Source organism: Pseudopipra pipra, chromosome 17 (assembly GCF_036250125.1).
Source record: "Pseudopipra pipra isolate bDixPip1 chromosome 17, bDixPip1.hap1, whole genome shotgun sequence".
NCBI lineage: Eukaryota > Metazoa > Chordata > Aves > Passeriformes > Pipridae > Pseudopipra > Pseudopipra pipra.
The window spans coordinates 8143975-8161174 of record NC_087565.1 but is presented as its reverse complement, the minus strand read 5'-3'; the positions used below and the strand labels follow the sequence as shown (position 1 = coordinate 8161174).

The window sequence follows — 17200 nt, the reverse complement described above, 5'->3', positions numbered from 1 at the left end:
TTGCTGATTAATTGGAACTAAAAACAGATGAGAAAATTGAACATATGTTCTTATTCAAGTTCCCGGGAGGATTTGTCAGGGAGCTTGGCATACATTAATAATTGCTTGGAATGGATTTAATAGCTCATCTTGTAGTTTTGCACATGCAAAACAATCAGTCAGTATAAAAAGCATGGTGTCATCTGTCTTTGTTAATTAGGGATCTCGAATGCCTTTGATAATAAAGGCTAGCAATTAAGCTACAATTCCAGAGGAAGCATTTGGTTTTGTCACTTCAGGATCCATAAGCAGCAGGAGGAAGTGGGGAGGACTTCCAGGAATCTTGAAATACTTTGAGTTTATGATGTTTTCCTGCACTAGCACATGGCCAGGCTTGTTGGCTCCTCAGCTACTGAGTGCTCACAGGGGTGAGAGTGCTGGGGATGTTCCCTGGGGCATGTGGAGGCTCACAGGGACCTCTCCCCATGTCACTCCACGCGGCAGCTGCGTGCTGAGATTTCACTGTACGAACCTGATGCCAAACCCAGGCGCTTTTGCTGATGGCACCAGTATTTCTAACAATATAAGACATAACTCCCCGAAGGAACACACTGTGCTTGTGCTCTCATCAGGTTTTCCCTGTGGGTCACTCACCTTCCCGGGTGCTCCTGGAGGACCTGGTAGACGCTAATCTGGAAGGTTTCGTTGTCGAAGCGTTCGCGGATGTAATCCTTGTATATCCGGAACTCGGCAGCCGTCACCGCTTCCCCCTCTGGGATTCTGGAGAGATCAAACCTGAACTCTCGGTAGTGGCAGCGCTGATGGTGAAACTCTCTGTCATGCTCCACTGAAACAGAAAACAGCCCATTAGCCACCTGCTTTGTTCCCTTTCCCCTTGCCATCAAACACGCTTGAGAGTTGCCACAACAGAAAAGGGCAAGAATATCTGATTGCAGCATCTCACGCTGTCACTCGGTTCATTAAAGCACGTAGGAAATACATGACTTTATCTGGGCTATTATAAGCATATATGTGTTTATCAGAATCCCTTTGAAACAGTTTTACAGCTGGCTGGTACAGGGTGTGGGGGACTGTTGTGTTTTAATGATTTTTGGCAGCTTTGTGCTTGACAAGTGACTCTGGACATTTGCCACCAATAACAACCAAGCTGCTGTGGGAAGGAGCTGAAAGAAACAGATGGGGCTTTTCAGGAGTGCAGGTTCTTGGCCTGGCTCTGCTTCTGAAAATTACACAGGCATACACACATACCCACACACATATATACACAGATTCCAGTCCTTGAGGCTTTTCATGCCAGCGACCCACATTTGGTGCCAGCTGAATTCATCACAAACCCGCGGCTCCGCTCCGAAGGGTCAAAGCTTTCATGTTAAAGGATCTTTAGTGCTTAGGGTTGTGAGGCAAATGTTCAAAGTAAGGACCTTCTTTCACCTCCCAACCCTGACTGTGAAATAACAAGGAGTGCCAAAATCCTCCCAGGACAGTGTGGGGATGGTGTGTTATCCCTCCGAGTGACAGGCCTGCCTGTCCCCTGACGGACAGCTGATGGTGTCGTGCTTGTGGATACGGAAGCGGGGGGTCAGTGCTGGGAGGAAACAAAGACTTCAAGACAGTCCTCCAGCAAGGGGGAGGCGAGGTGTCAGTGCCCCAGCCCGACACATGACGCAAATCACCCTTCTTGGGACAAATTCCAAATTAAATAGACAAGTCGGACAAAGGAAAAGGGGGAAACGGAGGTATAAGGGAATGAACTGACTCGCCCAAGGTCACACTGCATGACATTTTAAGAGCTGAGGTTTGAACCAGAGACTTCCTATATGTCCCAGTCCTGTCGTCTGTCCACTTGACCTCTCTGCAGCTTGACTGCACAATTCAAGTAGTTAGCTCTGAGATTTCCTTGGCAAAGAATGCTTGTCTTTCTACAGGCCTGATTCTCTTCTGGCAGCAGTAAATCCATTGTGTAAATCCATTGACTTAAAGGGAATTACTCCTGAAAAAAAGGAGTTTCAAGCAAGAGTCTGGAAAGTGTTATTTAAATTTACAGCGCTGCACGGTACAAATGTACATCAGCACCTCGTGGGGTTCTCCCCTGTGTCAGGGACAGAGTGTGGGGAGGCTCTGGGAACCAGGCTGTGTCCAAGCATGGAGCAGGTTCAGCACTGCTTTGCTAGCCAAGATTCAGCTGCTGGCCATGGACTCTTCCTCCTCTCTCACATCCCTTCTGTGAGGAGTCCAGGGCTCACAGTTTGCCACTGTGTGATTGCTGTTCAGGGAAATACTTCAGAGCTCTTACTCATAGCTGGGATTCATCTTAGAGAGTTTTTTAGGTATGAAACCTCTACACTTTCCAAGACAAAGGTGATTAAGTTCAGCAAATGGTTTCGTAGGTTGGGCAGTTACACCTCTAGCTAAAACATCTCGTAAGCCTCACGGAGATCGTTCAGTGTCTCATACCCTGACGTGGGAGAATATTGTGAATATTCACCAGTGTCTGTAAAACATTTGGCAGGCTAAAACTGCCCTGGAAGTGCTAGCAAAACTATTAAATTTACCTCAGTCCCTTTCCTCCAAACTACTCCTAATAGAATAAGATACTAAGAGTGTGATTTCAGTCTCAAAGGAATTTGTCTGCACCTAAATTATAGGGAGGAGGAAAAAACACTCTAATATAAAATAGCTCCTTTAACCACAGCTACAGAAGAATGACTATAATGCTGTGTGGTTTTAGTTGTATTACAGATAACACCACAGGCAGGGTGTTAGCAGTAGGATGTACCAATATGATTTGCTTCCAAAGACGTGGGAAGGCTAAATTTCCAAAGGCAGGTAGGTGGGTGCACCTTTTCAGTGTATATGTGTGATGACAACTACATCAGCCAACACTGGTCTTTAGCTGCACTTTCTACACAAGGTCTGACAACAAGCACATGAAGATGAAACTTTTTGGGGTGCTGCTAGAGTTCACAGTGATTTCCTCTGCAGAGCCCTAGAAAAAATGTGTCATATTAGTATGAAAAATTAACAGGCAGGGTCATAAAATAAAGAGCCTCGAAGTTTGAACTTTCCCATACTTTGCAGATGTTGGGATATAGGGTTTTGGCCTGAGCCATCTTTAGTGTTAAAGCAAACATTCCTGTGGCTATAGTCATTAAGATCATGAAAATATGTGGATATGTAACTGAAGAAAGAATCCCAAGAAACCCTTCAACTCAGTGTTTATTGTTTTTCCCCTTTTTCTTTGCACTCTGGACCTATCTGCTGACCCAGAAGTAACAAATCCTTTCAGAACTAATTTATGAGAAACACTGACCCTGAATCAACATCTGTTAGATGACTGCAGTAAATCTTATTACATAATTAAACACCAAAATCTATGTTAAAATAACGTTAAGGGTCTGACTCGAACTCATAAAAGCAAGACTCTTCATTATGAAGGCTGAAATCCTATCCCTAAGTCATACTGCTGTGTGTTGGTATTTGGGAACATATGGTACAGTATATAGGATCGAGCACTTTTTGTAGACCCCAGTAATACCTTCAGCACAACAGCACGGGGTAAGCAGAGGAGCGCTCAAGGAGCCTGAGTTTCCTGAGTTTGATGGGTGTTAGACCTTTGACAATACTGCAACTGGGTCATTTCCAGTTAATTACCTGAGGAGTTTGAAGGGGGAGAGTGAAGGGTAGTGTTAAGGAAAAAAAAAGGGATGGGGGAAGTGGTATTTTAAGTGTTAAGTGAAACAGTTGAGAGAATTGCAGCAGCTCTTTGTGACTGTAGTTTCTCCAGTAGATCTATAAAATCCATGATGCCCATTGACACAACATACCATAAGAATGTTTTGATCATTCTTGAAGGACTTAGTCCCAGCTGTTTGTCAGCCATTACATGTTATATGCTCCCTTAAAAGTCACCAAGCAATATGAATATTTGCTGGATTCGATTCAGAGCCCTTTTGCCCACAGAACCTGAATTCATGTTTGTTCCAGGTCCACAGTTCTTACAAATCACTACTACCCAAAGGCTTTGGTGAATGGTTTTAGCCCAGATCTTAATTGCAAACATTGGAAATTCCAGCTCACAATTCAAATGCCTTGGCAAGGCAGCTGCTTGGAGAGGAAGCCAAAGCTCTGGATGTGCAATCAAAGGTTGTAAAATAGGAAAAGGAAGAACACCCTTGAAAAATAATTTTGCTGTCAGGCTGTGTGCCTTAGCTGTGGGAAAACAGCGGACTTCCTCTCCTTAAAAAACAATCCAAAGTCACTCACAGGTGGGGCATGTGTAAATGTGTGCCTCTCCTCATTCCTGGAAGTAGTATCACATTTTGGAGGCACAAACACTGTTAAAAAATTCTGACCTAATTTAACACATGGCTCAAAATTTGCAGAATAACTCTGGGCATGGTGAGTGTGGCAGTTAATTGGAGCTACAGTGGATGAGGATCATCAGACACTCCCTCTGGCACAGTCCTTTGGGAAAGGAAAGGTTGGGATGGAGTTGTGAGCTGTGGGATGGAGACGGACAACAGATTCACAAGAAAATAAGCAAGACACCAAAATGTACAGGACAATTAAGGTGATCCAGCCAAAACAAGCAATATCTCAAATTAGTGGTTATCAGCAACTTCACCACACCTGTCTCAAATATGCAAGTAAGATCAGTATCTTTGAAAGTTTGGCCTTGCCTATCTGTGCAGGATCTGAATGCTGCACAGGCTGCACTATCTGATAGAGATAGGGCTCTGAGCTCTCTGAAGTCTTTTGTCTCTCCAAACTGACTCTGTTGTGGCCTGATGGTGACGCAAGAGGAGACAGGACTGGCATAGTTTTGTAAGGACAGGGATGGTCAAAAGAAAACAGGATGGATACATGTGCTCAGGTGTGAAGTAGCCGGGTATCAGATCAAAAAATATGGGAAAGATGGAGATAAAATGTCAACAAATACTGGGTACTTGTTTTGACCTGTCCTGAAGTGTACTTTTCAGATATAGAACTTGGAAACATCAAGATGCAGGGATGAAAAGGTGTAGCTGTTGATGTCAAGAACTCGGAGCAATATGGTTGAAACAAGTACTAAAAAAGTAATGTTGGATAGAAAAACTTGTGGTCCTGATTGAACACCCCAGGGTACCCAAACTTCTAAAGCAAATGACACACCAGCATAAAACTTAAACTTAGGCTGATCCCATGTTTGGCTATTTTCACAGCAAAATATGTTGAGACTAGAAATAAGCACCCCAACTGTTTTCAGCTTCTTTGTAAATCACTGCTGGTAAGTGAAAAGCTGACCTGAGCTAATTCTGTAAACACTGGTTGGACCTCTGGGTTTGTAATATGGATTGATGGCAGGCAAGGCATGACACATGACAGCAGAGATTATGCTGAGACATAGCTTGCAGTATTATTATTTCTCTCGACACATCCTGGTTCAGCCCTTGTACCCAGCACAGTAGCACCAGCTCCGTGTGTCCAGCAAAGAACCAGTGAATCACAGCAGTATTTTTCCAAGAATTAACTGTGTTAAAAAACAATTATTATGAAAGCTTAAGAGCTAATCCAAACTCCAGGGGAGTCAAAAAAATAATTTCTACTAATTTCAATGGATTACGTGGTAGGCCAATTATCTACCCAGGTATTTTTTACGCTCTTGTTTTCTGAAGATGCAAAACTTCTTTTTCACAAAGAAAGTCAACACCAGATGAATAGATTCTGTGCTCAGGCTGCCAAACTGGGAAAGCTTTGGTAATTCCATACTTCCTCCTCCCTGGTACATTTGAGTGATGCACTTGGAATATATTTTGAATATATAAACAAGTAAAAACATACATTTTCTTGTTAACGCTTTTGCCTGATAATATGTTAATCTTTTTTATAAGGCCCTTTAAGAGTAGTTGTCTCATTTATTGTAGTGCTTACAATCTGAGCTACTTGTTTCTCATTTACAATGAAAAAAAGCACCGGGAGGAATGTGCAGTAGGGTGTCTGCAACTTCTTTACTCCCAAAAAAGGCCAGAAGGGATTTGTAAAGGACTTTAATCTCAAATAGATTAAAGGTCCTGAATTCCTGAGACTAAAAGATAAGTCAAAGGAAAATAGATTCCGAAAGACAACACCCCCTTACCTCAGCCTCTCAACCAGGCGGCTGCTGAGCCATCAGCAGTTGCCTAAGCAACCCCTCAGAGATTTGGATGGCAAAAAAAATCTGCCATATTCTGACATCAAGGTCTAACAGGTTTTTGAAGTCTACCTGTACCTGCCTTGCCCCAAGGACGAAGTCATGTAGGTGAATTTAGCAGGTAGGAAGGTCTTTATCTGCCTTCCCTCCGATAGCTGCGGAGCTACAGAAAATGGACACTGTTTGTTCAGAGGTGGCTGGGGGCTGCCTGGCTTGTCCTGAGAGCCAGTGGATTGATCCTACCCTTAGCATTTCCATGAAAGGGCAAACTACACTCTGCATTACACTGTTTGCATCCACCAGTGCAAAATCTTGTTTGAATTTTCTGGGAGAATTTACCTTTATTTCCGCCCATCACCACCCCTTGCGATTGAAGCCAAAACTTCAGAAACTCTGTTGTATTGTTTCAGTGCAGAGCACGAGATTCTCAGAAACCAGCTGCCCTGGGACCAGCTCCACCTGGGGTCCATGAGTCCTTTCAGCCCCTGCTTTCAGAGGGAAGGTCTGCTCCTATCTGCTGCCTCACCCTCCTGTTTCCCTTGGGAAGTGTATTCAACTGGAAAATAATTTTCCCTTCCCCAGATGAGATTTCGGGTGGATCCTGTCATCTCCCAGCTCACCACAGCGCCCAGGAGTGGTGGCAGGAGGACTGGGGACCTCCCAGCATGGTGGGAGGGAGGCCAGGGCCACCCCTTGGACTCTGGGCCTGTGGTGGTTGTGAAACTGGGCTGTAAATTTTCAGGATGCCAAATTCGAGACCTCTTGATGGGATTCTAATTAACAGGCATTAAATGTTCCCTCTATAAATTGCACTTCTTTGTCTCTAAATTGGTGGATAAAACCATGGCATTTATGAAATATAGGCCTTTTTTCCTTATGTTACTGAGGTTGAAGAAGGAGGAAACCAATTAAGGGAAGGATCCAGTGGTCTCTGCAGCTGAAAGAACCTACTGGGCTCAGCAGGATGCCTGACTGAGCAAGAAGTGCGAGGTCAGTCCTTATATTTTTCTGAGTAAAAGGAGGACTATAAAAAAGATTGCAATAATGTCATGCCAGGCCACAGTCTGCGAAGGCACATGTTTCCCTCCTCATTGTGCTTGACAGCAAGAGTTACAGGGGCAGTGGCAGGAAATTTATAATGGCAAGAATTTGGGAATGTGAAGTTCTGTGATTGGTTTTCATTTGTTTCATTCTCTCGGCTACAAGATTTACATGCTGACATTAGGCAGCTACAGCAGCAGTTAAAGAAATATTTGAAGAAATAGTTGGAGATTATAAATTGGAAGTTCTACAAATGGAGTAGAACAAATGTCCTGGGTTGCGTGATGAGATTTTTTTTTTTTTTTAAAGAGTGATAAAAACAGTATTTGGAGGGCTTTTTACATTGAATAGTTGCAGCTCTCCAAGTCATCTAAAAGCTACCGTAGGTTTTTGGAGAAGCCTAAGGCAAAACAAATACTGCCTTGATTTTGGTCTGTGAGATAAGCTTACTAGAAAAATAGCCTGTGGTTTTTTTCTATAACTCATTAATGCATCCCATCGCCAGGGATTGCTGCCATCCTGACACTTCTAAAAACACACTCTGTCCTTCAGACACAGGCCCAGGACCCCCAGGCACTTGGGGACTCTGGGCTCATCTGCCAAAGCCCTATCCTGATGGGGCTGCTCTGAGTCAAGGCAATGCTCAGCAGAAGAGAACCTGCACCCAGGTGCTCATGGACCCATTTTATAGCCAGGTAGAGGGAGGTGAAGGTGATAAACTACTTCTTGCATGGTAAATTCAGTGTATGGCAGGGCAAGTCCTGCCCCATCCATGGGTGGAAAGCAGGACTAACGTACTAATTTCAAATGAGATGAAAACCAGGCTCTATAAATCCTGATCCCCAAACCCAGAGGTTAGAAATTCTTTAGTGCTCATTCTGCAAAGTGATCTGGGGTAAGCATTTTTGCCTCAAAAAGGGAGAAAAAAACCCCTCTGGAGTTAATATTCTTCCTTTAGCCATCACTTCATTTTTTCAGCTTTCAGCATGAAAGTGGTGTTGCCAGCAAGACCACCTAGCCACAAACCCAGCAGGGAGCTTCCAAAATTCTTCTAAACACTGACTCCTTGTTATAAATTGAAAAGTGGTAATAGCAACAGTGCATATCACATCTGTGCCAGGCCGGGCCTGGGAAGCAGCAGCCTCCCTGCTGCCGAACACAACTTGGAAAGATCCTTTCAGTCCACACATGTATCAGCATTAGCCATTTCTTTGTCAACAAATCCCTTAATACGTACCCTTTCTATCATGTACAGATGTCCAAAAAATAATGGAATACTGTACTACAAGATTAAACACTTTAATGTCAGCATATGTGTTGCATGACTCTGAACAATGGTATCATTGTGCGTGTACAAACAGCAGGGCGAGGGAAGATGGGTTTAATTATCTCCGAAGCAGCAGCAAGTTCTTCCTGACTAAGTCAAACTTCAGCTAGCAAGGACTGCTCAGGGCAGAAATTGGTGTTTCTCCCTTCCTGATGTTCTCCCAGTGTTGGGGTTAGTGTCGTACCCACATCAGGCAGGGCTTTGGAGCACGATGTGGAGCCACCTGCTTCCCTGGGAGCCATGAACACGGTGTGGGGATGAAAGGATGCTGTGAGTCACCACATCCTCTCGCCCCATGTGTCACCCAGGAGCCTTTTAAGTTAAAATTCCTTAGTATGGTCGACGGTAAAGGGGAAATATACTCACTGGGAGGAAAAGGGACAGAGAGAAGCATGCATGCTGCCTTCTGCATTTGGAGACATTCCCTGCTGGGATTTCTCTGCAGACACTTCAGGGCAATGCTGGATGGTAAAACTATTTCTTCTTAAAGAACGGATGTTCTTTAAAAAATATCTGGGCAGGTTATGCACAGGTAATCTATTTTCTTTTCTGAGTGTGCCCTGATTGGTACCCGTTTACTCTGTGGTTTCTCTGCTGAAAGCAGAGCCAGACTAGATGAAAGGTATTGTGAAAAATTTACACGTGGGACTGCTCTGTGAACACGAAAGTCTCCTAATAGTAAACAGACTGATCGTGGTGCGAATCCTGATGCTGTTTGCTGTGTCTGTATGTGTATCTGGGGAAAGCAAAGTTAAATAAGCAGGGAAGAGTTGTGTTTCTTCAGAATACCTTATTCACAGACTCATCACTTGAAACACAGCAGCATATGGAGCTGCAATCCATCTTCAGCTGTTGTAATGCACTGAGGATTGCTGTGGGATTTGGGGGGTGTGAGGGGATGGAGAATATGGGCGGGTGACAGGGGAAAGAAATAAATGGGAGTTCATGAAGTTGTTCCTTTCGACAGACTCCCTGTATTTCTACCTTCATCTTCCAGGAATCCACTGTAAGAAAATGTCCTGCAGGGCCTCCCACACCAGCATCTCAAATCTTGTTTCTCTTCCTCCTTTCTTGGGGAAGTACAGTGCTGACTTGGGGATCTGCCCCAGCAGCTCTCCCATTCCCAGCACCTTGGGGGTGGCATTTTTCCAGAGGGACCTAGAGGCAAGCTGGGGACTGTGGTGATTCTGCAAAATGTGTCTCCTACTGTGTCCTCCCAACTGGCCAGCATTGTGGCCACCACAAATGTCTCAAGCTCTCATGCTGGCACTGGGAGAGTGCTGGCATTTACCCTCGACAGACTGCATGGACAGATCAGGACTGTTGTGTGTCTCCTGCCCATCAAGGGCAACCTCAGCTCTTCTCTACACCCCCTCTAGTAATGTCCCTGTAGCCAAACTGTGCAGTGAGCAAAATGACAGGCAAAAGCTCATCATTGCTCCTGCTTTCTTTTCTCTGTCTGTACTGTATTGCACAGTATGGAATAACACAGCCTGAGAGCAGAGACATGCTGCTGTCTAATACATCCCCTCAACACTGAATCCTCTGGATGCAGCTGTGGGAGGCATGTAAAGATGCAGGAATACATTTTTCTTTTTCTCATTTGAACAGAGATGATTCCTACATTACACTGCTTGCTCTCTTTTTGTAATGCAGGGAGCAGCAAGGCTGCTTCCCTGGTGCTATGAAATCAGGGAGTTGTGTCTGGTGAGCCCAGTTTCCCAGGGAAGCTGTGCCAGCATTAGGTGTGAACTCCAAGTCACACATTTAGCCAGTGCATCCAAGGGTCAGGGAGATAGTGGCAGCCTGGGGAGGAGGGGGAGGAATCACGATGAGGATCAGGACAATGGAGACTGAGATGGCATCCACTGCACAGAGAAGGGCAGTACTGGTCTAGAGGAGAAAGCAGGGTGGTAGGTGTCTCAAGGGTGAGGAGGCTGGAGAGCACAAAAAGGGAGAAAAGTTAGTGACAATATGGTTCACTGAGAAAAATAATCCCCCAGTCCAACCAGCAGACAAATGGGGCCCAAGGTGCTTCCTGCAACCTGCTCTGAGGCTGGAGGCCTCTCAAAAAATCACTGATGCAAAAAACAGCAGCCTGCCTGTCTGCTTGTACACACAGTGTTCAGCAAATGGAAACACATTCCCAGGCCCAAGCAAGGAGAGACAAGCAGCTGAACAAATCTGGTCAGAAACCACGTGTATTCAGCCAGGAGAGATAAGAGGCAGAGTGAGAGACTGCTACAAGGCAAACCTAAAATGGGCTATTTGGCATGAAATGCAAATTTTTGAATAAGAAGATTCGGGTCATTCTTGAAAGCTTCCAAGTGTGAAACAATTCTTCACTTTGGACCAAATTTCAGAGTAGGGAGAAGGCAAGAAAGTTTCCCTGAAGTGTTTTTAGCCAGCTCTAACCTAAGCTCAGGTAAAGGAAGACAGCCCACAGTGAGTGGCAGTCTGGAAGGGAGCTCATCCCTGTAGGGCTTCCCTGCCCTGTGTCTGCCCAAGGGAAGGACTAAACATCTCTGCAGGAAGCTGGGAGCCTGCAGCACAGGCACCTTGATCTGCAAGAGGCACGTGCAGAGGACATGCAAATTAAAAACAAATCGTCACACAGTAACTCTTCCATGCAGAGATGCAACAGCATCAAATTATGCTCTTGCATTCCTGTAACTGCACTGGGGAAAAGTAAGAAGTCTTCAAATGTATTTGATAAATTAGATACTATTCATAACAAACAGCCTGAGTCAGTAATCTTGGGGAGGTCACTGCCAGAGTGTCTCTGATGTGTTTATACAAAACAGACAGAAATGGGTAAATGTACCAGTGGTGCCTGGAGAGTGAGTTCACCCACATGGTCGGGCTCCTCTGCCTCACACTGCCCAGTCACAGAGGATATTGCCTACCAACCTACTTTCAGCTTTTCCAAATCTTGTTTCCAGGGCAAAAAGAACTTTATGAAAGTTGTGCTCATAATCTGATGCTTTCCAAGCTTATAAGATGCTAATTATCTTCCACTACATGACTTTTTTCAAGCTGCCCTCTGTTTCCTATTACTAATGCTGTATCATTATACAGCATAAAGTTACTTAGTACAGCAAAAGATTCAACAACACTTGCAAAACTGATAAAGAAAGAAGGACTGAATTCTGGACTGGTACAGCTGGTTTAAGGTATTTTAGAAGTAAATGAAATCAAATGAGAATTTATAATCCTTCCTGAGGTCTGGATTCCATCAGACTAAACTCATTAGGCATTAAGGTGCAGGTGCAGCTAAATAAAGGATTGTTCTGCTTTCCTTAATACCATAGATTCACATCTTGAGTTCAAAATAAAAGTCTTTTAAAAGCACACATATATATTGTGCATCTACTGGCAACACTTGAAAGAGAAAGCTCAGCTGATGGAATCTTCAAATGCCTCATTTTTACCAAAGGAATGTGCCCATTTCTGCACTGACTGTACTAAGGGACACGAGTGAGAAGTGACTGGACATTGGCCTCTTAAGGTTTATTCATTTCAATTGCATCAGGCTTCCTTTCATCTACTGAACAGCTGCCCAAATAAATAGCCTAAATCTAATTAATCCTCCTTTAATATTGGATTGCCACAACAATACCAGCATCCCCCCAAATACTGCAGAGTGTGGGTCTACACCTGCACAGGCTCCCTGGGAGGAACATGGCAGGAGTCACAGGGAATCCAGCCTTTCTTGTGGCTTGCTGTGATAAAAGGAAAATAATTCAAGAACGAGTTTCCCAGGTTTGAACCCATACGACTTGCTGGATTTCTCAGCTGAAATCCCAGATTCTGGATTTGTTGAGAAAGCAGCTTGTGGGATATTACAAAATAACCAGTCGATATCAGGCACGAAGCCATCAGATAAGAATCTCAGCCTTTGATTGTAATCAGCGCTATTTCAACTTGGAATGTGTACACTGAGCTGTGCCCTAAGACCATGATCAGCCAGGCTTTTCGAGCTTCCTATGCACTAACAAACATCTGCAGCTCTCGGCCAGGCAAGTGCTGGGAGATTAGGGGGCAACAAACTATTCAGGGGAAAGGTCTGGCTGCCCCAGAGGGGAAATCCCTGCTGGAGCAGTGCTTGCTCTGCACCCGGGCTGTTACAGCTATTGCACATTTCTCAGGTGTTCTCTGTGTGGGAGGTCCAGTGATATTAACACCGTTTATAAACCAGGATTATTCAACAGAAACACAATATTTGGAGGGATGGGAGGAAACATTTTGGAGAATAATCATTAGATACTTCAGTTACTGCTTAAAAAGATACTGCAGAGTGCCCTCGCTTGTGCAAGTGTGACTTCATGACCTAGTTCACATTTTTCTCTGAGATCATCATGTTTCCTCTGTGCTGCCAAGACAGCCGAGCTCAGGTGGGGCACTGAGTTTGGGACACAGGAGAGGAGGTCACTGCCTGGAATGATCCTCCCTGTTGGCCACTGCACATCTCTCACTGTCCTTTTGCCTGTGATGGGACTCGTAGCTTATGTGTGAGATGGTTTTGCTTTCTAGGAATGTTTGCTGTGCTACACATTTAGTTTCACTGAGAAACAGGCAGGAGGCTGTTTATTCTTTTAATAACTCTATACAGGCCTGAGAACTATGAATATTAAAGATCTGGGAGTTGATGACATCCACATATATTTCCGTTGGCAGATGTAAAACACCAGTGATGGCAGGTTTAAACTATTATTTCAGAGATGTCCTCAGGAAGGCAAACATATACGTGTACAGAGTGTGTGCACATGTCTGTCCCCTTTGCACTGTAAACGTTGGTGGCCAATGCCTGAGGCAAAACGGCATCTGATGGTGAGGCAAAGATTTATTTTCGGTTTAATTGCCACCCACGATCCCTATTATACAAGAGGAATTTTTTTTTTTTGGTACGAGATAAGCCCATCAGTGACATCAGCAGCACCTAGCCCTGCATACCACACTGTGGATCAGGGCTGGATTCCTGACACTGAGCCTCTCACTAGGGCTGGGCCATCCCAGCCTCCTGAGTCAGCCCCTAACAACAGCATTTTCTGTTTTGTTTTGGGTTTTTGTGTATCTTCAAAAGCAATTTTGCAACTGCAGTTCTGGGGTAAAAGATCAGCTGTTGTAATACGCCCTCGTGTCCTTGCATGGGTTTGGTGTGAATGAAGGGAACGCAGTTCACGTCCTGTTGCGTGCAACTGGTAAAAATAGCACAGAAATGAGTGTATGGGGTTTATGAAAGCGTCTCTGAAGGAGCAGGAGCACAGATCATCCTTCTCCAGCTCGGTCCCTTGCCTACCAGTCACTACTCGTTTGTTGGACTACAACTGCCAACACAGGCAGGAAAGACTTTCAGTGTATTAGACACACTGACTTAGATTTTCCCCCTACTCTGTATATTTTCAGTGAAACAGCTCCCATCTCACAGTTGTGGACTAATGAGCAAAATGACAGTTACTGTTTTCTAAAAAAATATTTGGGATTTGCTCGAATGCGTTTCTGCGTCTTTCTGGATTCTTTCGTGTATTTCTGTATTCCCTGTGTTAGGTTTTAATGTAGTGTAACAGTCAGAGATTTCCGTGGATATGGACTCTAATATTCTGGTAATTCGATTATAATGCATGCCATGGATTGCAGGAACTGTTGTATTCAGAGGTCAAAGTTGTGTCCACACCAGTGAGAGAAGTTTTACACCGCATGTCTGATTTGCTTCTCCTTTTCACCTGTCTCGGGAGACAAATGATTCATCACATAGTGCTGAAATATCTTAATCTTCTGATTTGGGCCAGGATTTTAGAGTGATTACCCAAGAGCTTCTCTTTGACCTGAGGAGAAAGATCTGTGCTGAATGATTCTTTTTCAGTTCTTCTTTTCTGCAGTTTATTACAAGTATATTTGTGTAATTAGGGGGCCCAGTAGTAATGCTGTTAAAATACAAGTGGGCACATTTATTGTTTCCTCCAAAAGGAAACAACCAGTCTCTAGCAGTTCTGGTTTTTCCCTGCCTCAGCTGAACATTTACTGCTTTATGTAGCTAGCAGATTGTGAGGCTAAAGTTACTTCTTTTTTTTTCTCCCTTTTATTTCTTTTTGTTAAAAAGAAAGGAAAAAAATCCCCTCCTTTCTCTTAACAAATGCTGGATTTTCTTAAGGATATGGTCAGAAAGGGGAACTTAAACTCAGCATGATGTTTATAGTGCCACACAAGCTCCAGGAAAAGTGATGTGCAGTACTCTTTATTAACATCTAAAAAGTCCCTGTGGGATTATAACGACTGCAGAGTAATAAACAAATAAAAGTAGCAAGATTAAATTGTTCAGAATATTTTTAGTGATGGAAGCAATAAGTTTTAACCTTGAGAACCAGGGGAGGAGCAGTTAGCATCGAGCATGTGAGCAGAACAAATACAATTGGGAAATGATTCCTGTTAGTGATGACTGGTTATCACTGATGGCATTATAGATATTTGGCTGATGAAAATAAATTGTTGAAATATTGATACACAACAATTTGAACACTACTCAACTGTAAGCACTAGAATTTGGAATTGCTAAATTACAGTAATTTTTAATCTTCCATTTCAATGGTAGACCTGAACTTGCTTTCCCTTGGGGTGCCAAAAGACTCATTAAAGTCAATGGGTGTTCCAGGTAGACAGGGAGGGAAATACGACCAGCCCTATTCCCAATCCTCAGGAAGAAACTTGTCTCTCCATCGGAATTATAACTCCCAACTACTGACAATGTACTATTTTATGAGCATTTTTTAGTAGTTCTCCCAGAGTTCTTTCTGATCTCTTTTAAAAAGTTTTACTGCCACTGTGCTGTGGGAAGAACAATTGGTAAAAATGAGACGGCCCTGACAACGCCAGGGAAACGTGGTGGCTGAAGGCAGAATTTGGCCCAGTGGCTCCAGTAAGAGAGTCAGATCTCACCCTGATTTACAGCCCCCCAGACTGGGCACAGGACACTGTGCCAGCTCCTCGGATGGTGTCAGGGGTGGTGACTTCACCGCCGGGGTGGCCCAGGGCCAGGCTGCTCCAGCTGAGGATATTGCCTGGTGACATCAGTGGGGTCCGTGGAGGTGTGATTCAGCCCAGCACCACGCTGGGAGGCTGCAGCCTGACGAGAGGAAACTTTGTGCTCATTCCAAAGGCAGTTGTGTACAAGAGGGAAAACCTTAAAAAACGATGCGCCGGGAGATTATCGGAGCGATGGGGCTCCCTCATCACACAGAGCCTGAGGGGCACTTGGTCGTTTTAATTATTGCTTAGAGGGAAGCAGCGCCTTCCCTCTCCCCTCCTTTTCCTTGTTTTTTTTATTTTTAAAGGAAGGCAGCTTTTAAGAGCGTGCCATGAAGATCTAAGTTAAAGGATTTTCTCTGCTACAAAGCCTGCATAGTTTCCCAGGCCAGGTGGACCCGATAGCACTGACTGCATGCTGAAAAATCTCATCCCCACCCTTCAGGCACTTTAATTGTAAGCCTTTCCAGATACACTGGATAAACACTGTCAAAATGAACCTGAAAGGGTTGTTGTTGTTGGTTTAGCCCTTAAATAATTATGAGTTTGTCTGTCTAATTACAACATAATCTTGTTTAAACTTGGATGGCTATTTGCAGGATCCCTCAAATGAGGTGGAAATTTTTTCAGAAACACTGAAAAAATGAAAATTCGTGCTTCTTCCACTTTAGGAAAAGGAAAAAAAAGAGTTTTTACTCCTGTAAAATTTAATTCAACCTGATAACAAAAGACTCTAACTTGGAAGCTACTGCAGTAGGATAAAGATGATAAAGAATAGTGTGGGACCTCCAAGATGCAACAGAAACTTAATCCTCGACGGATAAAATTTTTCAAACAGTTTAGAAATAGCTTAAGGTAATTTACGGGAAGACTTGAGTGACAAAGCACATTACTTGAAGTGCCTTTCCCTCACTAGGCACTTTCTAAATTCTTTCTCTTTCATTTCTTTACTCTCAGGAGACTTTTAAATCCAGTGAACCAAAACAACACTTTGTTTGTTGGTATAGCACAGGGCTGGCACAGATGGCAGACACTGCACCTGTTCCAATAAACCAGGGAAATGGAGAGATAAACCATAGCACTCATTAAGAGGAATCTACTGAAACATGAACAATTTGTATTTTGAACATCTTCCAGGAATAAAAGGAGAAATACATAAACAGACCTTGTTTTTACCAACATCAGTTTAAAATAATCTTGTTTAAAGGGAACTTCACGTTTGTTTCATGTACAAAGGCAGACATACCACTAAAGAAACTATTAAGCTTGATTTTCTTTAAGAAAGCAAATGATTTTATCTAGCTATTCCTTTCTTCTAAAGAAAAATTATCTGTTGGCAGTTTAATCAAAATCAGTTAATTCCCCTGTTCCTTAGTTGTGGCAGCTTTTTTTGCTCTTACATTTTCTCATGCTGAGTAATATCACATTCTTACAGTCTAGTTCAGAATGATCAGAGGAACAACACAAACTAAAGTCCATCTGCTCATCTATTAATAAATAACTAAAATTATTAGGTGGGGGGAATTGTTTGGATAGTTAGCAACAAAGTTCCCTGCAAAACAGCTTTTTTCTAGGCACAGGGAATATGCTATGTAATATCTGATAGATTATTAAAAAATGTTAAATGAGAAGAAACATTACGT

The 17200-nt window shown here is 43.6% G+C and overlaps 1 protein-coding gene across 1 annotated transcript in view; it reads right to left on the bottom strand.

The window, feature by feature from the left end:
- The window catches only part of BMP7 (bone morphogenetic protein 7), a 44152-nt gene that overhangs the window by 18437 nt on the left and 8515 nt on the right, over positions 1-17200 (bottom strand). Inside the window, exon 2 of the mRNA XM_064674150.1 lies at positions 634-826. Coding sequence (XP_064530220.1) covers positions 634-826 — 193 coding nt within the window. The remainder of the gene's footprint in view (positions 1-633; positions 827-17200) is intronic.